Source organism: Falco punctatus, assembly GCF_963210335.1.
Source record: "Falco punctatus genome assembly, chromosome: 7".
Taxonomy (NCBI): domain Eukaryota; kingdom Metazoa; phylum Chordata; class Aves; order Falconiformes; family Falconidae; genus Falco; species Falco punctatus.
The window spans coordinates 55,047,663-55,075,075 of record NC_137587.1 but is presented as its reverse complement, the minus strand read 5'-3'; the positions used below and the strand labels follow the sequence as shown (position 1 = coordinate 55,075,075).

At 38.9% G+C, this 27,413-nt stretch overlaps 1 protein-coding gene across 3 annotated transcripts; it reads left to right on the top strand.

Moving 5' to 3' along the window:
- Positions 1-3,361: 3,361 nt before the first annotated feature.
- On the top strand, positions 3,362-27,394 carry TEX9 (testis expressed 9). Of its 3 annotated transcripts, XM_080396660.1 has the most exons (12): positions 3,626-3,810; positions 3,900-3,991; positions 4,881-4,944; positions 6,536-6,606; positions 10,211-10,259; positions 11,287-11,372; positions 12,890-13,065; positions 14,731-14,813; positions 17,192-17,365; positions 21,462-21,596; positions 22,104-22,238; positions 26,145-27,394. In XM_080396660.1, the coding sequence occupies exons 1-12, from the start codon at positions 3,760-3,762 to the stop codon at positions 26,217-26,219; spliced, it is 1,191 nt and encodes a 396-aa protein (XP_080252786.1). In that variant the 5' UTR covers positions 3,626-3,759; the 3' UTR covers positions 26,220-27,394. The 3 variants fall into 3 exon arrangements, with proteins under 3 accessions (XP_080252785.1, XP_080252787.1, XP_080252786.1); XM_080396659.1 differs by having other exon boundaries at positions 3,362-3,991; XM_080396661.1 differs by lacking the exons at positions 21,462-21,596; positions 22,104-22,238; positions 26,145-27,394 and having other exon boundaries at positions 3,362-3,991; positions 17,160-17,348.
- Positions 27,395-27,413: the final 19 nt, after the last annotated feature.

Genomic DNA, 27,413 nt, shown 5'->3' with positions numbered 1-27,413 from the left:
CCACGGGTGTTGACTGAGAAAGTACCAGCGTTCAGACCTAAGAGTGTATATGTGCTGCAGTAAACAGTCTCCCCATGACCACTTAACCTGGAGCAGGGTAATCTAAGCACTACAGACTGTTCTGGTCAAATAAACTAGCTTACAAGGAAATGACACACTTTGTGTTATAATGCCTCAGGGAAGCACCCCTCCTACGATGGAGGTACAGCAGGCAGCAGCAAGTCCTGTAAAAGACTTCGCCTTCTAGAGGTGGAATCAACAGAGGTAATATTTTATCTCAGGCCTCTCTCATATATATAAGCTTAATTTAATGTAGCTCTACCACATATGAAAGACAACGTCTAACCCTTAGCATGATTCTTGGTCTAAAAATTGTACGCATTGTTGCATATATCTGATACTATTTATTTGTTTACAACGAGTTGCATAAAAGAAAAAAGCAAAAACTTGAGCAAGGGTATCAGCTGTTATCTGTTTGGTCTGATACATTTGCAATTATTTTTATGGAAGAAAATGTTGTCCTAAACCACTATTGTTCCTTAGTTTCTGACAAGTAATGTAATATAAAGTGAAATCCTGGCCCTTACAATTTTGACTGTTGTTGATATCCTAGGTCTCTACTAAATAGCACAACTTTTATGAGAAACATGGAAAATTCTGTATAATGAATCTCTAAGCCAATAAGAAGATTATCATAAATAAAAAATGTGTCTAAAAGTGTAAAGATAATAGCTTAATATAAAAATCTCATGCTTTTATATTTTTATTGGAGGAGGAAAAGGGTATCACAAAATTTGGGCCTGCAGAAGGAATAAGGCCATAGATAACAATTAAATAACACAGTTCTTCGGTCTACTCAAAGGTAAACACTGTATATTGATCCTCAGTGGTCTTCTGCAATACACTGTTCTAACACCATACCAGCTATGCACACCTTTCTGTCCTGAAGCACTCCTACCAGCTATATCGATTGAGGTATTTTGTTCTGTGATCTACCTCCTCCTTTGCTGGAAAAGCAACAGTGGCAATGTAGTGAACCACTTAATTTTAAATCTAACATTTCTGTTAGAGCCATTTAATTCTGGGATCTTACAATCCTTCAAAAAACAAAGAAAAATTGAAACACTTGGAAAATACAGAATGATGATGTACTATGCTAATCGTGGAGGTCCCAAGCAATAGGTCCCAAGTACAGCTCACTGTGATGGCAAACACTGATCTGTTTGAAATCTGCATCTAATCTGATGTACACTTAATTTCAAAATGACAAAAACATTTTGATTTTACAGTCACAGTGTTTGCGTCAACTTCTAAAAAATGATTAAATGGAAAATGGGAATGTGCTAACAAATTATGTTGGCTAAATTTTATACCATATCAATGCTATGCTTTCAAATGTTGGGTTGTTTTTTTCCAGATAAATACTGAGATAAATTTTCCTGGCTCCTCACGTATCTCACTATTGGTTGCCATCTCTAATCTAAGCCTATTCTCTACCCTCTCATAGTTACTAACTATGTATTAGAGAATTAACCACAACTGTGAAGGTCACAGGTCAACTTTAAAGTGATAAAACCTTAATGGAGCAAGGAATCAAGAATGTAACAAAATCTCTTATTTCTGTTTTCTACATCTCTGGAGAAATACTTTAAAGTTCACTAAGAAATACTTATTTAAACATACTAATCTTTTAATATCATTTCAAATATAGGTAGTTGAATTTTAAATTCAGTTGAGACAGTATTTCAATAGCATAAGTCATATTAAATAAATCATGTTGTGGATCTTAGAAAAACTGTGCAAATCTGCAATCCTGATATATATGTACGTTGTTATTCCCAGAGGGGTCTAAACAAAAAGGACCTTGCATCACCATGTTTGTTAACATACTTAATCATTTATGATATAATAAATTACCCCTCTTTTGTTTATTAAGACTTAACTAAAAGCTGGCTAGAAAACCAGTGGCTCTAATCTCTCTAATCTCAACCAGTGATTTTGTTGCCTCAGTATCTAACAAGCAGAGATCCTCTAGCTAATACTTGCGGCATTTTTAAGGTGTTACGATTTTATAGCTATATTGGATGGGAACTTTAAAAACAGTAGGAATATTACTAACATGATATTTTAGTTCTGAAAAAAGAAATAGTAATTTTCTTCGGGGGGGGGTGGGGGGGTGGAATTTGCTGTTTAGAAAGAGCACATTTCTTCTTGTAGCTGTCATCTTGCCAACCTTGTTTCCCTTCTCTGACTCCTCTGTTTGTCTTGGAATCTTTCAGAACCTCACTAAAACTCACTAGAGAGGCTTCTAAAGCCTCACTGTGGTTATGACACCTTAATATCTCATGGAATCTACAAAATATTTCTTAACAAAACCTGTCTTTCCCCCTGCAGAGGTTTTGTTTCTGCTGTTGACCTCACCCTTTCTTGCTTCTCCAAATCAAAAGTATAACTGATGGTGTTCAATTCTGTATATCTTTTTTTGAAAGGCCACCATTAACCTCTTAGTATTTTTATTAGTAAAAAAAAATATCAAAAATTATTATCATGGACTGACTTCTTTTCTGAGTTTTTTTCAAAATCTCCATAACTTTTTTCACAGGCTTGCTCTTTCCCCCCATGTGTCAGTATGTTTCATCATTATACATATCAATAGGTATCAACATTACCGTTAAGCACTTTCATTTTCTATGTTGATATTTCTATTTTTTGCCTTCCACTAATCACATTTGTCCTGTCTTTCATTTCACCTCCATTTATCCCGTTACACTGCATGTCTCAGTGCTCAAAGTTAATCTCCTCCAAGCATTTCTTGTTTTGCAACTAATACTTCTGCAGAAATCCTTCAACTACACACGGACCTTCTACTTCCAGTCAGCTAAGCCCTTCCGATTTCCCCTGTGCAAATCTTTTTGCTAAAATCATATACAGGCCATGTAACTCAGGGTATAGAACTGTATTATTCATGCTATATACCCAGCGACCTACGACCTCACGGGACGTGGGGTGTGCGGTGGGGCAGTAGCCATCGGAAACTTGGGAACAGTGTGAATGAGCAGGGGAGCGGGAGCGACGGATGCGAAGGGGAACGGGTTTGTGGGTGATGGGGAAGGAGAAACGCAGCAAAATCAGTGTGGGGGTGAGGGACAAAAATAATGGAGAGATTCAAACGCGTGGCAGAGGGCAAGGCTAAAAACAGACCGCAATCATGGAAAACCAGGAACAGCGAATGCAGAAAGATGACGGCAGGAGAGTGGTACATAGGCGGAACTCCTGCCGTAGCACTGCAAAGGGAGTTTAATACGCTGAAGTGAAGGGGTGGTGGCAGCACACGACGTGGCAAGGCCAAAGGCTCCAACGGAAGGGCTGTAATAAATATTTATTACAATAATAAGTGTAATGCCAGCTCAGACCTCATCGCTTGCCCCTCACCTGAACCCATGGTGGCCCTGCGCCATGCCCGGAGCCAGCTGATCCCCAGCTCGGGATCCCGTCCCCAGGCCCTCAGACAGTGGCTGCCACCGGGCGCCGAGGTGGCGGCACCCTGGCACGGGGGGCCGAGCGCTCCAGCCCCCCGCCACCCCGCAGCGGGTGGCTGCCCCTGTCCCTGCCCTCCTGGCCCGGCCAGGGCTACGTGCGGCGGCCGGAGAGGAGCGTCCCCGGGCCCCGGGGCGGAGGAGGGGACGGAGCAGAGCCGCCCCCGCCGCTGCCGTTGCCCTGGCGAAGGAGACGCCACGCAGCAGCCTCCGCGTGAACAAAATGGCGGCGGCCGGCGGCGGCGGGGCCCGGCGGGGCAGGGGCCTGCCCGCGGTAAGGCGGCGGCTGGGGCACGGGAAGACGAGCGGGGGCAGCGTGGCCGCGCCGTGCCCGCCCCCCCCACCAACTCCTTTTCGCTGCAGGTGCTGAGGCCGCCCGGCGGCCCCCTGCCGCCCGCCGCCACGGGGCCCGGCCCCATCAGCGCCGGTTTGCTGGCCCGGGAGGAGGAGTACAAGTAAGGAGGCGGCCGGGGCGGCGGCCAGGCCCTGTCACCTCAGCCCCACCCCGCTGGCCGCCCTGAGGAGGTTGCGGTTAATCCCCTGTATCCCAGTCCCTGGGCGAGCTCCCCCGGAGCACACGGGAGCCCCGCAGATGTCGTTTTCCCCGCGCCCCGCCGCGGAGCCGCCTTCCCGCCCTGCCCGCGCTAGGCCTCGCTCCCCGCCCACCGCGCCCGGCGCCTCCGCCCCGCCGCTAAAGCTCTAGCGCTGCCTTGACGTTATAACTACCCAAGTGCTTGAGCCTCTTACAAAAGAAAAAAGCTTAAAAGCGCTAAAGCTTGTGACAAATGCGGTGAAAGCACATTTAAAAGCACTTGCTCTGTTACCTGTCGGTTCTGGGCCCGTGGGGGGCTGGACAGGGAGCCATGCCACACGGAAAGCCGTACAGCAAAGCGTGCGAGAACACAAGCGTATTTTAACCTGTACATAGGTATAACGACACATTTTAATTATGTGATCATAACATAAACATACATGACTCCTTCCTCAGTGCTTGCTGCTAAGCATGCTTCAGCTAGGGACCACGTTAACAGAAAGTGATGAGGAAATAAAGACTGAAGAGGTGTGTTAAGCAAGGACACGGCCAAAAACAAGGCCACCCTTTATCTCAGAATTACAGTCCAAACCTTACTGTTTGATGGGTGTAGGTACTTTATTACTATTGATTTGACAGAAACCCAGGAAATGGTTGAAACATAACTTTGCTCATACCCTGAAGTATGCTTCAGTGTTCCTTGGCAGGAGTTACTAAAATGTTACTTAGTTCAGGCAGAGATCCTGTCATGCTTACACTTATTTCTATTAAAACTTCCAAAAACTCAGTGACAAGCTTTCTTACTTTTTCAGGCGACTGAATGCAGAATTAGAAACAAAAACAGAAAAACTGGTGCGTCAGGCTGAAGAAGTAATGGTGAGTAGGTTCTGCAGACTGTTACATAATTTAGCCTTGATTCACATGCACACAGGGTCAAGTTTCAAAAGAAATTACTTAGACCATGACAAGTAAAAGTATTTTGGTTTCAAATGCAATCTAACCTTTTGGTTTCCTTTTTTCAGAACCTTAAACTTCTACTAAAAACACATCCAAAAATAATTTTATATAAATTTAATCAGGCAGGTAGATGTTCACACAGATGCATAGAGCATTTTTGCAGATATATACATAAACCCACATAAAACTTGTTTAGTTGTTTAAGAAAAGTATCTGTATGTGGTTTATGTCTTATATGCTAAAAAAAACATTAGTAATTGAAAACCAGATACTGTTCCAATAACATCCTAGTGAAGCAAGATGTACATTGTTCAAGCTGAAAGAAATACAAAGAATAAGCAACATAAATAGAAAATATGTAGTTAATAAGAAGGCAGCTTTCTTAAAACAGGAAAAGTTCCTGTTTGTCAGTAGTAGCTTCTGACATTGGTGTGGCTGTGTACCTGATACGAGTCAAGTCTTTTCTATGAAAATTGGACAAATTTAAAAAAGGGAACAGGAGAGATGTGGTTTATACCCAAAACAGTTTGGAGAAGGTGTTCTGCATATATTCAATGTAAATGCACTCACCCAAATAAATAAGGCTTAAAAAGCAAATTATTAAGTCTTCTGGAAAGCCATACTTGTATGCACTTTTCCTACTGTTGAAACTTCCTTTTTACGTCCTGTGAAAACACTCTTCTCTTGAGCTGTGACAAGCTGAGGCTAACTGCTTGGCATTGAACAGAAGCAGATGAAGTGGCCAAAATAGCATCTAGTCCCTTTCCTTTAAAAAGCAGCAACAACCACTTCCCTCCCCGCCCTCCCCCCCCCTTCTCTAAATACAACAGAAGATCAAACATTCTTAGGACACTTAATATACTACATGGCACTACCAGATTGCACAGATATACATTTAACAATAGAAGAAAACCAATCTAAGTTAAAAAAAAAACAACAAACAAAAAAAAAACCCAAACACAAAACAGGACATCTGCATTTTGTTCTGGATTACACTTTATAAGTGCAGTTTAGCAACATAGAAACTATCTCAGCATTCAGACTGAATTGTTCATACATACAACATATCAGTGTCCAGTTATGGTTTTATATTTATATATAATATATATATTATGGTTATGTATAATAAAGGTTTATTTTTAAGGCTTATTGCACAGTATGGAAAATTGAAGAATGGTCCCACCTGCTGTGCGTTTGCTACCTCTATATTTCAGAGAAAAAGGAGGGAGGGTAGCAGCATCTCAGATGATGTTAAGCTATGCAAAAGTTCTATGGGCCAAGGGCAACTACATTTTGTGGAACAGAAATAAATGTTGGGGGATAGTAATAGCATTTTATTTTTTATCCATCTTTTCCTATGTTTGAGAAATTCTTTTCCACAGTGGACTATAGTTTCCATTCTTTTCCATAGTAGACTGTAGTTGTGATCTGTGGTTTACAAATATATAACTAATCTTTAATGGGTTATATTCCCCCAAAATTGAGTACTTTTTTTTTTTTTTTAATAAAGAAAGCCCAACAGGAGATACTATCTAGACCAGTTACAGTACAGACTACATCATGTGAAAACACAAGAGAGAGGTATGTGCTTTACAACTGCTGCATGTAGTTTGTGGTGAATCTTTCACACTGGCCATGCACACCTAACCTGCGCCCTAGTCATGCTCCTGTTTTATCTTATCTTTGCAGCATACTAGACTGGTGGAGTCTAAATTTTTTTTTATGTTATTTGAAACAATTGATACTAAGTCAGTGGCGTTCCTTGTTATTTCAAGGAAGTCTTAATTTTGCTGAAATGTTCTATCTAGGATGCTAAGTAGTGCTGATGTCTGTAAAAAAAGCAAGGTAAGGTAACAAGTTTCTTTGCAGTACAAAACAGCAGACACTCAGCAGTAGATTTTTTTAACCAGCTGGGCTGACAAAGCGAAGAAATAGATTCTAGTTCACATTTAATTCGGCCTAAATGTTCCTGGGACAGGAAGTGCTTGATGCCAAAAAATATACACACAAAACCCTGAGACTGAAAAAACATTCAGCTGCCACCCTCTGGAACTTGGGCGTCATTACACTTCTGGGTCCCACATACCTTTAGCCTGTATGGACATACGTACAGCTGTGCATTTTGGCCTTGTGTTCAAACCTGTTAGCTCTGGAGTAGATACATGGCCATGTTTACTTAGTTGTTCAGGGGCATTATTTACAGCAATTGGGTGAATTTAAGACTAACTCACAGTTTATCAAGGACCTGCTCCCCTAGGTTCCTAAATTTATCATGTCGCTAATCTGGATAACAAAGCTACAAGGCTGGATTTACAAGGTACTTCAGATGTTAAGCTGCAGTTGGGAGAGTGTTTTGAGATAGTATATATGAGAGTCTGCTAGAGATGATCAAACAATTACTTGTGTGCAGAGCAAAAGTGAAAACAAAAAGTGAGGGAGTTTTATGGACGTAAAAGGGTGTTTTCAGTACCCAAAAGGGTGTGACAGCAAGTCTGTGAGAGAAGCCTGGCTACACCAGCAAGTTTGCTACTATAGTTAAAATTATTCCTGAGCTATTTTGAAGCCATATCTGTCAGTTGTAGAGAGGGAAAAAACCAAACTCCATGTGTTATCAGTATAATCATGATTTGGAAACAAATTCTGCATCTACTTTTATGTTCTGTTAGTTAGTTATTGAACAGCAGACAGAAGATTTTTAAGAACTTCAAACTGGAGTTGAGTTACAGGGCTGTTTTATGAAGTAATGTGATCGGAGGATTCAGCCCCCCAAAGGGAGTTAATAGCTTTGACAATATGCATTTGAAATAAATGGGAGTGCTGGAAGAATTTAAAAAAATATTGGCAATTAGCGTATCAGAGTAGCAGCCCATCTACCAGTTACCTACATAAACTAAAACATTTTAAAACAACCACAGTCTGTGTTCTGGTAAACATTTATGTGAAAGAAGAATTGAAATCCCATGCTGTAGTGAAAAACATTAGAAATGTGTGCTAGGAATTAGGCATACTGATTATCCATGAGTGAACACTGAGGCCATTCAATTAGATTAGTTTCAAGTACTTAATATTTAATTAAAAAAATATTTCTAAATTGTGCAAGCAGACAGGTCAAATCTAAAGGAAGCACTTGAGATATTTTTGAAATACCCACCTGAAGTTTCCATTGACTCCTTAAGGAGAATGAACACTAAAGCAACTGGAAAGAAGGGGAGAAACTGAAGATAAGAAAGAGCTAACGTCAGGGGGTGGGGTGGGGTGGGGGAGACAGGTTAAGAAAAAAAAAATGAGTAAACAAAGTGAAAAAAAAGGCAACAAATATTTAAGTCACTCTGCAAGTCAGTGCATATTTTTCAATAAGTTGTTCTGGAGGTTTTATAGTATCATTTTTGCTGAGAAACTTGAATTGCATAGAGACAAAGCAGCTCCAGTGACACCACATTGAAATCAGCTTTTGTTTACACTTTCACTCTTCAGAGCGTTGCCCGGCTCATGGCGATGGGAACCCTACGCGCATGGGCAAGCATGCTATAGGCTTTGAATAGGATTAGCAAACACAAAGGGTTTGCTCATGCACATGCATCTCGTGTTTACATGCAGAGATGGAATTGTTAAACATTAGCTTCTGTTTCAGTGTTGCCACAACACTCTAGCTACTTATTTGTATACCTTTTCAGGATTTGCACATTAATTTCACTTACCAAACAACTATAGAACCGTATTATGAGGTTTTAAAAATGGGTTGTCATGCACGGGGAAGAGGAAAGAAACCATTAAGGTTAAACAAGTTTGAGGAATTTAGTGAACAATGAGGTTTTTCTTTCATTTGTTTTGCTTTGTTTGTTTGTTTTAAAGAAGGCCCTGAGACAACAGATATACTAGGAACAAATTAGTCTATTGATGGAAAGAACATTGTTGTTTTCTTGAGTATAGAGTGTGTTGTACTTTCATATTTTCCAGAATAACATGTAACTGCTATTTCTGTGGCAGCAAATCCTCACCTTCTGCGTATTCCTAAAGCTAGCCAATAGGGAGGAAGCTTGAGGAAAATAGGGTAAACAGACAAAAACTAATCACCCTATTCTTGAAGTCTGTTGCCAACCACACACAGATGATTTCTCCAGGGTTGGTTTTTTTTTGGGATTAATAAAACATGGAGCTTTGTGCAGATAATTCTTGATGAATGGATGTCTGTGAAATTTTTAAAGGCAAGATCTCAGCATTTGCTCAAATGAGCTGGGCAAAAAAATTGAAGTGACTTGATGTGCCTGAAATTTCAATTTTATTCCAAATCTTTTATAAGCCAGTATTTTAATTGAAGTAAAAAATTACAAAGGGTGGTAAAAACCATAACTCATTCTGAAAGCAAAAACATTATACATGTGACAAGAAACTTGACCTGGATAGTATACAGCATGCTAAAACTTTCGGCTTGTTTCCAGCAGGTTTAAAAAATAATCATTTAACCTGAAGTTCAGTCACTAAGAAGTATGGTTTTCAGCCAAATAAGCAGATAAGAAGGCTTCTTTTTTATTCCTTTTTCATCTGTAAAATGGATAAAATATTTGTAATATTTATTTCAGAGAAAATTCTGTAAGGCTTAATTTATAAATTGCTCCCACCTCATGTTCATTTGACAGTCCCTGTCAATTAACTTGACAACAGTCAACCTGAGCCCCTCTTAGACTGTAGGGGACGGTGGTTTATATCTTCATTTTCTTTGTATTAAATCAGGAATTTGTGTCTCAAGTAGATGTATTAACTGCTGAGCTGTCGGTGATCTTTGCTAATGGATTGTTAGTCTCCCTTGTTGAAGCTGGTAAGACTGTGCGTACTGGCTAAGTACTCCCTGGTGCAGGGAATCATTGATCTAATAAGCCAGTAGTTGCCACAATCGCCTGAATTGTGAAAGACAAGATTCAGATTCTGGTACATAAGTAAACTGTTGTATTAGATACGCTAGGCTCACCAGGTGATTTAGATAGCAAATGAGGTAGATTGGAAAGACAGAGAATTAGACTGAATTTATGACTAAACTTAGTACATGTTCCCACCTTAGCTATATTGTTTATTCTAGACATAGAAAACATTATTCTCCCGATTCTGAAGGGGGGTTGAATTTGCTTTGGAAAATGTTTATTTTGGTACACATGTTCAGCAATATTTTTTTTGTTTGTTTTTCCTGCAGAGATCCACTCTGCCCTGAAGTTTCATCTCTTACACACTCACATGCCAAGGTACCGAAGTCAAAGCTGTCCTAGTTAATTTCTCTTCTGATATAATTTCCACATTATTACTTCTGGGTTTGAGGTTGTGCTACGCTGGGGACTTGCACTGGTGGGAAGCCAGAAGGAAATGATGTTCAGAGCAGTGCTACAAGGACAGTGTTACCAGGGTTTCTCAGTGCCACTGGTGGTGAAGTGGATCTCTGTCATGTTTCATTGTTGTGTTCTAAGTTTCATCTTCTGTAAAGCGTTAACAGAAGTGTTCACTGTTTTGAACATCAAATTAAGAATTCCTAGTGTAATATTAGAACATAAGTAATTTCTTCCTTTCTCCCCTTTACTCCACCACCAGTATAATACTAAAGGCAGTACTACTGTTTTCTAGGTGTAATAATAAACAAGTAGTCAAAATAACTGAGTACAGGAAGGGAATATAATGCAAAAAGGAGACTGATCAGGAACAAACTCAATTGTCTCTAATTACAATTACATTGATTTTTTTAGGAGGTGAGCTAAAACTTCCAAAATACTGTCTTCAGCTATTTATCAGGATACAGTAGAACCCCTTCTAAATTTTAAGAACATTTATTTGGGTGAAAGTAACAAAAATATTGTTAGATCTTCCTTCTACAGGGAATTTATAAGATTAAAATAATGCATAAACACAGCATGTTGTTGAAGGTATGATTTTTCAAAGGAATGCACTCTGTTGACAGTCCAATAGTTAATATCTTGATAACAGCTGAGAGCCTTGCTTATGCATGAATTTATTATGAGTATGTGTGCAAAAACTCTCACAAGCAAATGACTGTTGGGTGTATTATAACTTGGGCATATGGACATAAAAGTTGCAAGATAAAGACAAGTGCAAGTAAAACTGAAAAACTGTGCTTTTAAAAGTTTCAAAAGCATATTTGAAAAGTATTCTTGAGTCTGAATATATGAAAAAGAAAAAAAACAAACCACAAAAAATACTAGAAAAAAGTAATTCCTAACTAATTAAAAAAATAAATCACTACTTTCTGAAAAAATCTTGTAGCTAGCAAACAAGAAGAAATGTGCTTCCGTGCCCACGGCTCAGAACAGACCGTACTCTGGAAGTAAGGGAAAAAGAACCACTTCAAGGTATATTGTACACATCTGTCTCTGTAATTAAATATTGTAGTTGCTATTTTTGTTTATCAGGGTTTTTTTATTCATATATGCTTCTACACTTACATATATTTGTATAAATAAATGTATCAAACTTCTGGTCCTCCTCAGTCAGCTCCACCATGTAGCAATCTGTTCACTTGCAGAGAGCACCAAAAATTATTAGTGAGCACATGTGATTAATATTACAACAATGAAACTGTTGCTTTCTGCTTAAGCACTTCTCAAGGCTGACAGCTACAGTCTGTTAACTCCCTTGGTGAAAGGACGCCTAATGAGCACACATGTGGGAAATACATCATCTGAGGCAGCCTGAGAGGGCACACCTAGGTGGTGCAGGCTGAGCTGTGATCAGACTTGTCATGGGAAACATGAGGCCCTCAAGGGCCTTCTCTGTTTTGGTGAATCTTGGGCTCACAGGCCAAGAGAGAGTCAGAAGTAGTACCACAGCTTTCAGGGATTTCAGGCTGAATAGCTTCGGCTGTGTAGGTAGCATATTCAAGGTTGTAAAAGCAAGAAATGGACACCTGGGCAAAAGGAAATAGTAGAGAAGTGTATAAAATCCTGGGAGCAAAATAAAACTGCCACAAGGTATGAACAAATACCAGAATAGGATGAAAATCTTCTGCAAGATGGCAGAACATGGTACTGACACAGGCCAAGGTTGTCTTGCAGGATTTGGAAGTCACTTGTGGACACTTGGGACCTCCCTTGGGCAGTTCAGGGGAGGCTGTCATGCTGGCACCACATCATGAGATTTAGAAGCGGAATTGTACAGATACAATACCTGCAGGGTGAACCCAAAGCTGTGGGAGAAAGTTTGCAGCTAAGGAGGAGTTTGGAGGCTGCATTGGGATGAGGATATATTGGAATAAGAACTTAGGAGCTTCAGATCCTGTGGGAACCAATGCCACCTTTTTGTAACAGAAAGCTGAGGAGATACCCTATGTAGCACGTGTCACATACCTTGTGTTTTGGTTTTATGAAAACTCTGGTATGCAGCTTCTAGGATCAATGAGGTTTCCTAGGCCAGGCATAATGACACAGAAATTGTAGTAAGGTAGGAGTATAACTGGAGAGGACAGAGTTCTAGAAGTTAATGTACAGGGGAGAAAACCAGCAGAATTTAAGGCAGTCGATAGTAGCTAAAGCCAAGAGAAGATTCCTCTGTTTCTTTCTTTTACTCTGATTTAGTTACAAAGTTGTTGGATGAGAATACCATGCCAAAATCTTCTCAGTAGAAAATGGTACTAGTTTCTCTGCCATCTACATTATAATATGTACAGTCTTCTAACTGTTTATGTGGAATATGGTAAAGTATCTTAAAGAACGTGAGAAATTGCCATCAATGCATTATTCAGATGAATGTGAGCAATGAAGATGCATTAGGTAAATAATTCTGCGCGCCCTTAAAAATAGCAGACATGCTGTATTTTTGTAAATTTTTTTTGTATTATAGATTTAATATCTAGGGTGTGCTTTCTTTTCAGTTCAAAAATAAGAAACCTAGAAGTACAAAGTGCTGCTGATGTTGCAATACTGGAGGATTGCACAGATTTTTCTTTAGCAAAAACAATAAGCAAAATTGAGGAAAAACTAGAGAAAGGAGGCTTACCAGATTGTCTAGATGATATTATTCCAAGTGTTGGAAATGAAGTTGGAGCAGGTAGGTTTCCTCCCATAGTTAAGTGCTTTTATTCTTCCTTGCTGACTGTCAGAAATGGGTTTTCCTCAGGGAAAAAAGGATTGCTTGTTCACAGTGAAAAAGACAAATGGATCGTTAGAAATCCTTGAGAAGATAACAGAAATTAAAATACTGTATTGTTATCATTATTCTATTCTGTAACTGATGCTACCCCATCTTGAGTATGACACAGTTCTGCACACCCCATCTCAAAACCAGGAAGCAGAACTAGGAAAGATACAGGAAAGGGTATACAGTAGCGATTAGAAGCGTGGAATGACTTGGATTTGAATCTTCAGTTTGAAAACAAAAGAGTTGAGGGCAATATGAAAGATTCTGTAATTAAAACAGTAATGGTAAAGCTGTCTTTCTGTAATGCAAACACGAGTAAGTGCCACGTTAAACTAGATTTAAAGCAAGCTATACAAAATGCTTTTCTTTTACATAACGCATAATTAAATTAGTCAACTCATTGCCATAGGATATTGTGACTACCAAACTACAACATGTTTTATAAAGAAAATCAAACAACTCAGTAGTTTAGAAGTACATGGAAGAGTATTAAACTTGATGGCTTCAATATGGTCTCCATCTCAGGATAGCCACTAGTTACCAGAAGCTAGCAAGGATGTTACAGGAGGAAAGAAGTTGGTCTGTATCTTATTTTTTCATGGTGTTTTCCTAAATCCTAATTATTGGCCCCCGCAGAGTTACAAATTAAGCTGCAATTGACAGTTGATAAGGGAAGGTGGGTGAAATTACAAGAATTCCTGTTACAGCAAATGAACACATGTACCCATCCTTCCCTTCCCATTCAGTTCCAGAAACTCCTCCTCCACTTTATTCTTTTCCTCTTGTACCTACTGTGAATAATGGTTATTTCTATGTTGCTCAACTTGATCATCATACTGTTTCTGTGCTTTGTGCCTGTGGCAGTTCAGGTGGAGTTCCTTGTGAATGATTGGGGGAAAGATGGGAAATAGGAAGTAGAAGAGCAGACCATTCACACACAGCTTGTTTTGTCATGATGGTAATAGGACATTTCTTAGCTCTCCACGAGCAAGAAGTTGCTGCATTTGGAAAAAACCATCTGGTTAAATCAATTTAATTTTAAACTGGTAATTGAATAATGTTAGCAGTGTACTTTAAAAAAGCATAGACTAGTGTGTGGGAGGGGTATTTACATATTGGGGGGTTTGCAGCCTACATTTAGTTGTTTGTTGTGAGCAGTTTAAAACTACTTTGGGTGTAACTACACAAATTGCAGGTACCGATTGATTGTAGTAGACAAACCCTACAATATAGTTTTCTTGACTTCAGCCTCAAGGAATGCTGTAATGTATAGCACAGTGTGACAAAAGTTTCCAGTAAGTTCCAATTTTGAGCATTACAAGTCTTTTACATTTAAAAATGTAGAGTTCAGTCATTGACAGGAAAAATCTAAGCAAAGCTTTGCCTAAGAATGAGAAACACGCACCATTTATTTAGAAATCTGAGTTTTTATTTGCCTACTTCTCTTTAATAAACAATATATCGTGCTTTTAAAAACAAGATGATTAAAGTGACTTCTTACATCAGTCTTGCTTCTTTTCTGCATGGAATAATGAGTACTTGTGGATATTATTTACAACTTCTTATGTTTTGCAGAAGCTCAAATCAGATTTCTTAAAGCAAAGTTGCGTGTTATGCAGGAAGAGCTGGCTAGTGTAGCCTGTGAATGCAGGAAAAAGGTAAGAGCTGAATTTTCTTATCTGTAGAAACAGAGCAGATTCCTCTTTAGCAAATAATCACAACAGAATTCTCTTAACCTTTCCTTTTCAAATATTAAGAGCTAAGGTTCTTCCCCCTGCAATTTCCTAAGAATTTAGAGTCAAGGATAGTAATTTCTGTATAAATGTGGTCTTGGGCTACAAGCTTGCAAAATATACTTAATGAAAAAGAATTTGAGGCAGGAAAAAACTACTGGGAATGAAGATGTGCCCCAGCTGTAGGGACACTGGTGCTGCAGAGTGTTCTTAGCCATCACTGTAGGAAGGAGTGTTACCAGAGCCTGAGATAAAGGAGGAAATATTAGCAGTCAAATACAGATGCTGGTATATAGAGAGAATACGAGTGGTGCCCAGACCTGAGCAATGGGAGGAAGGGGATGTTTAAAGCAGAATGAGAAATAAAAAAGCTTGAGAAATATAGTCAGGTGCTTTGTGTGTCCTTGGTGGAACAAAGTGTGGAAACAGCTGATCTGTGATCCACTTTTATGGAATATTTTAATCAAAACAGAAATTAGACTTTCTCCATTGTTAAGATGACGCTCGATGAGGACTGTATTTGGAATTACATGCTTGGGCAGATCAGACTGAAGTTAAGGCATTGTGAAGCTACACTGATATTTTACTGCTCGAGTGTACTACAACTGAATTTTATGGTCTGCAGCGATGGCAAGATGTTTTCAGGTGATGCTCAAACATCTCTTGAGCTGTAAAACCTTAAATAGTTTGTGTGTGTCTGCCAGAGGGATCACCTTTTTTTCATGCATTTGTAATCAAGCAAGGTTTCTGAACTAACTTTTTGGTTTACACAATTATTAGTTGTGGTCTCTTAACTTCAGAATGCTTGTTTTCACCTGTTCCGCAGGCCCAAATGTGGGGATGACATTCAGAATGTATGGTAAACCATCTATATGTTTTCTCTCAAGCTTTTAATTTAGAGTTAAGGAGCAGGATGGTATTAAATAAGTTCTTTGAGAGAGGTGCCTGAAGAAAATATTTAGAAAGAATTAGATTTTGGTATTTTATATGTATAATTTATTTCATTTTTATCAATACAGGTGCTTCTGCATTTCAGTACTTTTATGCTGTGATCAGAAGGAAGTTGTTACATTAGATTTTGAAGACATTTTCAAATCAAATATAATATTGTCAGTAGCTATTGAACTTCTTCATTCCATGCCAAAAATACTACAGAAATCAGTTACTATAGCAGATGGCAGAAGACAACCTTGTACCTATTCTTGTCCTGCTCCCATAGCACTCTGTATATAAATGTTATCATTTTGGGTACTAGTTTCTCTGGTGTGAAAATAACTTTCATTACATTCAGAACATCACAAAAATTTCATCTTGCCAAAGCCTTGAGATAGATTCTAGGTTTTGTTCACAGTCCACTTATTACAAGGAAGCAATAAATCTGTTTCAAATATAAAGAAGTGGGAGTTTGTAAGGTGCGTGCAGTCACTTGAAACTGAGGGTAAAACATATATATTTACCAGGTGAGAAGCCTGTATTCCTAAGGGCCGAGAGGACAAGAGAAAAAGACCCATTTTCATAGAAACCTAATTTCTGTATGTGCCTTGATTTCTTTTTCTTAGAAGAAACGAAGGGCAAAATGTATCTCTGAAATAACCTAATTAGTATTCACTTATAATGTTTAAAAGGTTATAAAAGAAAAAAGCCATGAAATTATAATGCTTAATGTGGGACGTAATTGCCAGTAGGTCATAAATCTAATGCGGGATTTACTTGATGTTAAAAGAATCTGGAATTTGAATACTTGATGTATCCTGGATCACTAGTTGCTTTTAAGTCAAAACTAGATAATCTCCTAAAACATAAAGGATTGATTTATCAGTAATTATATTCTCTTCTTTTTCCCAGAATTTTTCCTAAAGTGTGCCTTTAGCTATTCACACAAAAAGGTCACAAAATATCTATGTGCCACTGTTATTCGTATTATTCTGTAACATTTTGATAGTTAGTTCTCAAAACCTTTGAACTATGAGAAATTAAATGTTTTACATACTGCTACAAGACAGCTCCAAGTAAAAGACTGCAGAAAATTAAATGAGAAAATTGTTACTGTTTGTTTGAAGTATTGTCCTGGTATATTGGGGTTTTGTTTTCCTAGTTTAGCTTAGTAGTTTCCTTTGTTAAAGTTATTGTGAAATCCATCATGAAACATTTTAAAGTAACATAATTTTTAAAAACTGTTATCTCTGTATCTATAATATATATTTTTTTACTGACTTTTATTTACAGAACATTAATATCACATTCTCCTACTGCTTTCTTGCAATAATTTAGTTGGGGTTTTTTTGCTCATTGCTGTCAAACAGGATGATGAAAATCAGAATTTAAAATCTCAGCTTAAAGATACCAAAGAAGAAAACAGCAGACTGCAACGAACAATCAGTATGCAACATTCTCAGACTGAAAAGTACAAAACGCTGTCACAAGAAGCAAACAAAAAAAATGAAGGGTTGCAACAAGAGGTCACTGCACTAGAAAAGGTATTGCAGATATTAGTGTCATTTACCCCATGAAAGGGGGAAAAAACCCACATCAAGTCATCCTCTGCACCTTAGATTTGTATCCAATGATCCCATTAGCATTTCAATCTGATACTAGTTTTAAAAGCTGTATTTTAAAATTATTTAATCCCTTTTCTAAAGGAAGAAATTATGTATTTTGCTAATTCGTTTTCTTTTGCTTCTACAATCATACATTTCTGTATTTTAAAATTAAATTCTGGTGTAAAAAGACCACAAGAGGCAAAACAACCTTTTCAGAAACTGCTGTCGAATTCACAAAAGAATCTTGAAAAATACAGGAGAACTTTATTTTTCTGGTTTTAATTATAATTGTTCAAAATTACTTCTGGTAATAGGAGCTTTATTGTAAACTGTAGTACCTGGTGAGCATTAAAAACCCACATCTGCAGCTTATATTAGCATCTTCTGCAGGTAGAGGAAAGGATGTGGTTTTGTTCTTGAAAATGGATGGTTTGAAAACCAGCCACTCTAATTTGGATCAATCAAAATTAACCTGGCTCCTGTTGTAGGCCACATATGCAAAACTGTATATGTGCCTAGCTGTAGCAGATGGCCTGCATACACAGCGTTGTTTGTTTGGAACTTGATCTAAGAGCAGCATGTGTTTTTCTTTAATTACTTAGAGCTAAAGAGGTTGACTTCAGAGTCATGTAATACATACAGTATGGTGTAGTACATGTAATAGAACCAGGAGAACATTTCACATAAAAATTTGGGGAAAATAGCACACCTCAGCCTAACAAAGTCTCATACTGCCATTAAATCATACTATGTATTTGTATAGGCATGCTTTCATCTTAACGTTCTGTAGTTCTGGCATTTCAAAACTAAAATGTTTTAAGTTTATGTGTTCTTTTTGTGCAGATACTTGGAAGTTTTAAGTTCCCTTAAGTAACTACCTTGGTTGTTGATTCTGTCAGGAAAAATATTGAGGAGTAGTACTCACAGTAAACAGGGTTAAGATTTACAAAGTCATGTAGTCCATTCTCTTAAACCAAGGTGGGATAGATTCTGTCCAAACTATCCTGGACAAAAGTTTGTTTAACCTATACTTAAAGCTGTCTGCAATGGCCATTTCCATAATTTCCTTGGTCTATGCTGGTTCTTGTAAACAGTCACAGTTAGAAAGTTTATTCCAAGAGTGAGGAGATGTCTGTTGTAGTAAAACCTTTATCCACTTCTGCTGTACAGCTACCATACTGATCTTTGCTCTGCGCTTACCATCCTCCATTGCTCCAATTATTCCTAACACCTTGTGTTTTCTAGAGTTTCTCAAGGTTACTGATCAGACATGATCAGGACAAACAGTGATAGTTCTTTAAAATACTAAGGCAGCAAAAAAGGCAAGTGTATGTAATGAATGGTTCTCTGCTAATTCAGAAGTTATTTTGCATATTTTTTCTAGTGTTAAAAAAAATATCTGCCAAAAACATGCATCTAAAAATCATTTTGCAGTAACTGTTTAAATCTCTTACGGACTTAATCTGAAAACTGTTTTATTCTTTAGGTATGAAATATTATTCAACACTATGGAATTAATGTAGTGGTAGATTAATTCTAGACATATGTTTAAAAACAATTACCTGTGAACACGGGCCTGAGTTTTTAGTGCTGAGCCACTAAACTGTCAAGACTCATACTTTCACCCTAGAGAAATTACTTTGTATAGTTGAGCCAGCACAAATGTAACCTCTGAGTTTGGAGGTTTTGTTGTTATTTTGGTTGCAACATAAATGATAAAGAGTTGTGATACATTGTATGTGCCTAGGCAAAGATTCTCACAAACTACCTGAAACATAGTAATTAGTTATTTTTACATTTCCTTCTTCTGGTGTTTGGTCTCTGTGACCCTTTCTGCTGGGAGACCCATCTCAGGCAGCAGCTGAATTCTGGTGCTCCCCCCAACTTCCATACTCTTCTTTCCAGCTTTCCTCTTTTTTTTCCATCTAGTTGATCTAATCAGTTTTATCACCTCTCCTGTTTTTTCTCACCACCTGTCTACAAGAACATTCCTTCTGTGTTCCCTCTCACTGGTTAATTCAATCTAGCTTTAACGTTTGATAAAAGTCAGGGAAACGGGAAAGTTGTGCTCTTATTCCTTTTAAGGCTTTGTGCAGGGATTTTATAATTTCCCTTGAAGAAGGGCTTGATGTTAAGCAAATATTATCTCTCAACTGGTTTTGGGGGTGGACAGGTGTAGCTGAGCTTTCTAAAGATAGAAGCACTGTTTATGCCTGCTGCTGGGAGGGTTACTCTTGGACAAGCTCTCTGGTATCACCTCCCCTACTGATACTCAAGTACCTCAGCCATTCTGGCACAGTGGAGAAAACCCAGAGATTGAAATGGGATGCAGTTTTAGAACATAGTAATTTCCCCCCCCCTCTTAGAGGAACATTATATGAGAAAATGAATCCAGCTTTTACTTAAAGCATTGAAGAACTGGCAGAAACCTTGCCTACTTACAAAGTAAAACACTTACTTCAGGCATTTTTCAGATGAAAAACTTGGGAGTCAAATATATTTAACAATATACCCTCACTAGATGACTTGCAAAAAAGTCCTTGATAAGGTATTATGTTTGACAGTAAGTGTCAAAAAGCCTGAAAAGAACTTTTAGAATTTGTTCATTAAGTGATATGATTAGCTGATATGTAATCTGCATTGCATGCAGACTGTTTTTTTGAGTAAAGGCTACATTCCAAAGCTTTTCATATTAACACAGAATAAAATATATAGCACAAAACGTTTAGTTGACGCTATTCACAGCTCCATCATCTTGATACAAGACAAGAGGTTTGCGTGCTGTGCAGCTCGTTTTCTTGGGAAACATAGGGCTCAGTTTCTAGCAAATGAATTTGCATTCCAGGGTGCTCTGCTGCCTGACTAGCCAGGCTTTCACCCAACTTTTTTTAATCCATCAGATGGACAGGTTAGCAACAAAATAAAAATGTTGAAGCAACATTTAGTTTTGTGAACTCTTGGAGGAGACACATTCACCAACAGAATTTGGGAGGATTAATGAGATGCACCTTACTCTCCTGTTTTCTTCATCCAATTTGGAGAAGATTCAAAGCTCCCCAGAAATACCTGTTCTGGTCATAACTTCACCGTAACATCTTTGCTGCATACACTCATCAATTAGTATGTATTTCTTGGATAAGTGATGTGGAAATCATAAGGAACCATAAGGGCTGGTGTGGAGCTGAGCAAATAGAAGAATTACTCAGAAATAAGGTAGTCCGAGAGCAAAAAATTAACAGCAAGCCCCCTTCTCTACTCTGATTTGGTTAAAAGAATCTTTCTGGGCTGATCACTAAAAATTTGAGAGTTTTAAAAAAAAACCCTATTTCTTTCTTACAAATGAAAAGTTGTGCTCTTTCTGCCAGAATTGTTTATTTCTTTTACTTTGTCTTTTATCTATGTTCCCTGATCTTTCATCTCATTATTCTGTTCCTCAACTTGGTCTCTTTTTTCTCATTTCCCCACTTACAGCCCTGTGAAATACTATCATCAGAGACAAGAGAGAATTGTTTTGATTGCTGCCATAAACACTTGATGAACTACTTAGCTAGCTAGATGAAACAGTTACTACCCTCAGCTATCTTCAGTAGGCTGTTGTAACTTTTTGTTGGTAATTGCATGTAGTAACATTTGGGGAAGATGGGTAAAAGGAACAGGTGGGAAGAAGCAGCTGGGAATACTGGTCACTTCCAAAACCTGCCACAGAGTGGACATACTGATGTTTTTTTCTCTTTTTCTGATTGAGCATAAAAGGTTTCTCAGTCAGTGCTGTGGTCTTACATGATCAGCTCCAAATTATTCTAAAAGAAGTTTAAAACAAAGATCTGAAAGATTCTTTTTCAAGATTTCAAAGGAGAAGGGGGTGTTTTAAGAGTGGAATTAATTGTCTTTGAGGCAGAGTATCTGCAGGCCAAAGAAGTGCGGCTCTTCGGTTTTCAAGGGCCAGCCTTGCTGTAAATGTGTTGTCTAGATGGGAGTCATTAAAATGCCATTATTTTGTAATGTTTGGTTTTATCCTTTGCTTCTTAAATAGGAATTGGAGAATCTAAAGCGTGTACAAAAGCAGGCTGCAACCAGTCAGAGTGCAATGGAGGTTCGCCTGAACAGGGCCCTGGAAGAAGCAGAAAGGTATAAAGTGGAGCTCAATAAACTGAAGCAAAGTAACAAGGTAAGTGGCTTGGGAAAACAAGTTCCAGTCTGTAATCACTCAGTAATGCTAGAATGAGACAAAGGGCTGATGGACAGCTTTGGATGCATCGTATCTCTTACAGACAGTCCCCCAAAACGAACTTAGAGCAAACTTGCCAAGCCCTTTGGTGACTATCTGGGACACTGCTATTGCAATCTATGCAGGAAGAAGAAATGTACAGAACAAAAGTTATAACCTTTCTGATTTTCCCCATTTGTGAGAAAATTAATGTGTTTAGAAAAAGGGAGAAGTACACATATACACCTAAGACATACACGGGCAAACCACGGCTCTTTTAAGATTTTCTACTCTTTTTTTTTTTTTTCATTTTATTGAATAATTTGGGAATATTTTGATTAATCCTATTTCATTTCAGAAGTGTCATGTGTGGCTGCTGTTTGTCATTTGGTTAGGTAATGCTAAGTTTCTTTGATTAAAGCACCACTTTTCATAAATAATACATTTCTCCTTTTCTTCCCACGGTAGGATGTGGCTAACCAAGAGCTCAAAACAATTGAAGAATTAAAAACAGAAAACAAGAAACTGCAGAAACAAAAAGAAGACCTAATGACGGGTTTTAAAAAGCAGTTACAGTTAATCGATATTTTAAAGAGACAAAAGGTAAGGACCAGTTCTATTCCACTCTAGCTAAATGCATTTGTTGCCCAGTAAGGTACTTGCAAACTAAAGCCCCAGAACTGGGAAGTCTCAATGCAGGGGAGCAGCACTCTCACTTTCATTAGTGCCTACTGCTAATATTTTGCTTTATAGCAAAGGCTGGTGGTCTTTTGACTTGACCTCATTCCTAACTTGGAACATCTCCTGTCATGGTGAAAGGTTACTACTGACAAGCCCTCAGACAGCCTCCTCAAGAACAAATACTGTTCAGGCAGTAACAGCAGCTCCCTTTGGTGCTGTCAGTAGAAGCCCTTTCAGCATGCAAGTTAGTTTAGTTCCCCCCCCCATATTGCTTGTTTTATCAGCAGCTGGAACAGCGTGGCCCCTCAGGAGTGAGCCATTACATTTTAGACCTATATTCTTCCTGGGTTCTCAAAGCATGTCCTTCTCGATCAACATTGTTTCTTTATATTCTGAGGTGTTCTGTACATGTACAATTCTGCCCAGGTGCAGCTCTCCTTGCATGTCAGATGGAAAAAAAAAAAAAACCAAAAAAAAAAACCAAAACAAACAAACAAAACCCCCCCCCAAAAAAAACCCCGGAAAAAAACCCATTCCCCCTCCCCCCCAAAAAAGGGGGGAAACAAAAAAAAAAAAAAAAGACACGATAACGACAAAAGGAAAAAAAGTGTGTGTGGGGGGAAGGAAAGACAAAATGAAAGAGTACTTATTCCTAGGTGTGAATTTACTAGACTGAAAGAAGGAGTTGACCTCCATCCTCTTGTAATTCCTGGAATATCACGCATACTTTGAATTGAACACAGTGTAATGACATCTACGTGGCTGCATGGGTGTTCCCATCCAGAGGGCGCCTGCAGCTAGCCTCGTTTTGAAAGTTATTTATTCTACGTTGGTTTCATATCTCCCTCTGTTCCTCTCCCTCAGGGAGGGCAGGGGCTGCTGCCTTCCAGTTCCTTTAGCAGCTGAAGCTGAATAGGGGATGGGTAGTAGAATACAGGCTGACAATTTCTCCGACCAATTAGCGATACGGCTTTCACAGAAAGGTGGTGTAGTGAAAAGTGGACTAATACTTCAGAGAGAATGTGGCTGAAAATGTATTTAAGTATTGTATTTGATAAAGCTATACTGATGTCCCAAAAAGGAGGGCTGTTTTACTCGGACAGAGAAACCTCAGACACTGCAGAGTGGGTAAAAACCTTACCTTTCTCAAAATGTATTTTCAGCATAGACCTGTCAAATGAGCTTTAATGGTACAAATTGAAAGAACCTCTGAGTTTACACAAAAGGAATTAAAGTGAGAGGATTGTATACTTAGAGATGTTGTCCAAATCAGTTTTCCACTTACTGATGCATTTAGGTCTTCCTAGTTCCATCGCACCTTTTACTTACTAAATACTTGGGGTTGTGCGCTATCAGGTGCATCAGTTCTCCTTCCGAGGCTACACGAGACATGCAGGCTACAGGGTTCACAACCGCCTAGATAGGATCTTAACATGAGTGTGGTTCACCTCTAATTGCTTACTCCGCTGAATCCGATGTGATTCATTTCAGGATGGAGTTAACGCCATTTCTTTTTGCACTCTCAAACCCAAGCTGTAAGAGAGCCGAAACAAGCCACGGATGGTGACTTGTTGAGCAGAAGCACCTTAGAAGGGCCAGCCTTTGAGATAAGCAAATAGACCACGTTATTTACCCTGTGAGCACTGCAGTGACCACCAAGCATGTTGTAAACGCTTTTGAGGCAGTCAAGCCTCCCTAGAGGAAGAATAGTTCTGTACGAAGTGGTAGCTTCATGTAACAAAATACACATACTTATCCTAAGAACTGGGAATTGCAATATGGAAATACACCCTGGAATCTAGAATACCTCTCCAACATAGGGGGATGGGTAACTGGAGTAAGAGGAACTCAGGCTGCTCATGCATTTCCAGCTGAAGAGAATTTTTCTGGCAGTAACAGGATGCAAAGAAGATCCTGGCAATTCATCTAACAGTGCTAGCTTAGCCTTTGGCTGGCCCTTATGGCCCTTCAACTTCATTTTGAGAATGAAAAAGATACAGCACCCGCTCAAAATGAACTCAGTGAGGTAGCTCATTGTCCTCTAGAAAATGAATTCACTGAAAGGGGTGTCAAAAAAGAGCAGTATTTCCATTAGACTGTGAACCAAAACCATAGTCTCAAATGAACTTCAAGAAACTTCATTAAATACATTTTTTAAAAACTACAAACACTGTACCAGAACTGCAGTAGTAGAGAAAGCCACTTACCTTTTCTTACAAAAGAACTAGTACTTGGAGAAGAAGGATGCTGTTAGTTGTCCTTCCAGAACAGACTACGAAAGAACCTGAAAGAGAACGGCACTCACAGGAAGGACCTCAGGGCTGCTGCCTTCGTGGGAGCCTTAGTTGAATGAATGCGAGAAACCTGGCTGGGGCCATTTGCAGTGTTTGCGTGGCCATGCAGGCAGCTGGCCTGGAGGGGATGGCACACTACTGCGCCAAGGGTGAGAGAGGAACAAAGTGCCCAAAAGGTGTTAAGTATCAGTAGCAGGACGAGCTGCAGCTGGCAGCGAGTAGTTGCGAGCAGTTCTAGCTGGTCTCTTCAGGCCATTCTCTGCTTGAGAGAATTTCATAGGAAATCTTAGTTGTAGAAGGCACAAGGGGAAGCTGGTCTGAGGTGTGCAGAGCTGGCGGGTGTGACCCTGTCTGGGGGGATGGCAGTAAGCTGTGTTGTCACTTTGAGCTGACAGAATGTCTATAGGTAAAAACACCCCACAACAGACGCCTCGTAGACATGGGCTGTTTTCTGTTCTTCAAAACGTAACCATTTTATTAAAACTATTTAGCTGGGACATTTTCCTTTCCACGTTGAACAACGATAGGTGAAGAGATCATACTCCGGTGTGGTGCTGGGGACATGTGGCACCGCTGTGACCTGTGCCATGACACCAGCCAGAACCCAGGAAGCCTTCAGGGCTTCCCGGCTGCCGCGCCTTTTTGCTCAGTAGTTCTGTGCAAATACACTGACCATTTAGTTCTTGTTTTCTCATCAAACACTAATGATCTTGATGACATTTTTCCAAGCAACTGTGTTATTTGCACAGAAAATAGCCTTGTTTAAGTGAAAAAATTTAGTTTGTTCCTTTCAGTGTTCCGTTTAATGTGCTATATCCTGTGTAATAAAAATACAAATTCAAACTGCAGTATGATTTTTAAACATATACATATGTACACATGTATGTGTGGGTGTGTTTATGTGCAAAAATGGATCACAGCTGTGTGATGCGATACACGGCAACACAGCTACCAGTGGTCAGCTCCAGGTATTTCTTGTGAGGTTGTAGCACAGTTATGCTGACAGTTAAGTTTTAATGGTGTTATATTATCTTGTTAAAATAATTTAACATGAAGTCATGCGTATTAGAAGCGCTAGCATGCTGAATGTTAATGATGCATTTGATTTGTAATAACTTTAAAGTATTGATCAGCTTGAAAGAACATATAGCAGTTTTCTTATATGTGTTCTTTAACAGTCACTAAAGCTGTCAGATTTTTCGGTACTTTCCATGCCTCATTAAAACTGAGATATTTTTAAAGCAATATAAGGAACTAAGAAAAGCGATTGGTCCCGTTTTACTAGAGCTGAGGTTGCAATGTTTAGCATAAATTTTATCACATTACTCCTACGCTATACATTTTTGCAGAAAAATATGAATAGCAGCTTCAGCTTAAACAAGTGAACATCCAAACCCATAGTACAAAACCCCAGAATGACAGAGCTGAAGCCCCTTTCAGCTATCCCAAGAATTTTGTGTTGGTCATTCACACTGTTTTACCTCCTGCTCCTAATTTTCTTTTTTTTTCTTTTTTTTTTTTTCTTTTTCTTAAGATGCACCTTGAAGCTGCTAAGATGCTTTCTTTTACTGAAGAGGAATTCATGAAAGCTCTTGAGTGGGGAAATTGATTCCATACAAAAAAATAATTTTTTGAAATACGAGTCAGATTGTACATAATTTTGGCACTGTATACGACTGCTTGTTAATAGTTAATAACTGCATATCCCAGCAAACTGGTTTTGTTGATTTTGCTTATGTTTAAATTGTTTAACTTTCCTAAGCCTGCTTGCTTGTGTTGTAATATCATATGAAATGCAAATTTCTGGTGAAGGGCAAACTGTCCCTTCTGCAGTGAGTGCAGAAGCACAGACCATGCAAGGAATATTCCAACAAAAGAACTCCATTTGCTCTGTTTTAGCATTTAAAAATATACCTTAGCTAAGGTAATATTCAGTCCAAAGAAGTCAGGGTTTAGTCTCAGAAAATTCCTTGCTGCAAGAGACAAAAATTAACCAGGGATCCAGTTGAGAAGAAAATGTCATGGCCTTTTTAAAACATGTGGTTGGAAAATTGGCCTTGGGTGTTGTCTGTAACAGCTCTCCCTCCCAGCGAGTTGGTCTGGCAGCTAATTTAAGCACCAACAGCTCTTTTCCAGAAGCGGTCTGAACTTGTTTTAGCTATTACACCTTACACCCTGGCTGGCACAAACATAGCTGAGACTCACCCCTCACTGCCCAGCCAGGCTCCATAACCTGATACAGCTGCGCTGGGTAAAACTCCTGCTGCTGTCAAGGTGAAAATACTAAAACTTCCCCTGGCCATCCAAGTGCTGCTTTGGGATACGGTCAGGAATGATGGCTCTGTATCCACCGGTGCTCTACAAGCATTGCATCCAAGATTTCATTACATCATCATAATTATGAACTAGATAACAGTTTGAGTGTAGATGAGCCAAGCATATCATGTGTGCATTAATGAACGTAAGCGTAAAAGCCTGTGCTGCTTGCACGCACCTCTGCCAAACCTCTGCTATTTCCATGGATTCCTCCCTCAGACTAATTGAATAGAAACATGGCACATAAACAGCAAGTTTATGCACTGCAAGAAAAGTATAAATGGTGATTCTGACCTCAAAATGGAAAAATGTCTCTACTGAATCCTACCAGCAAAGTAACATGAACAAATGGTGAAACAAGTAACTCAGACCTACCCCTCTGAGGTGAGACAAAAACTACAGCGAGATGAGTATTTTACTAGTGTAATGCCAGTGCAGAAAATCTTTAAATTTAAATTTAAAAATAAAAAAACCAGGAATAGTGCAT

Coding starts and splice junctions, on each gene's coding strand:
- TEX9 (XM_080396659.1), top strand. CDS start 3,441: ATGGTGGCCCTGCGCCATGCCCGGAGCCAGCTGATCCCCAGCTCGGGA. Junction 3,992..4,880: donor GCCCGGGAGGAGGAGTACAA/GTAAGGAGGCGG, acceptor TTACTTTTTCAG/GCGACTGAATGCAGAATTAG. Junction 6,607..10,210: donor TGTGAAAACACAAGAGAGAG/GTATGTGCTTTA, acceptor TTTTTCCTGCAG/AGATCCACTCTGCCCTGAAG.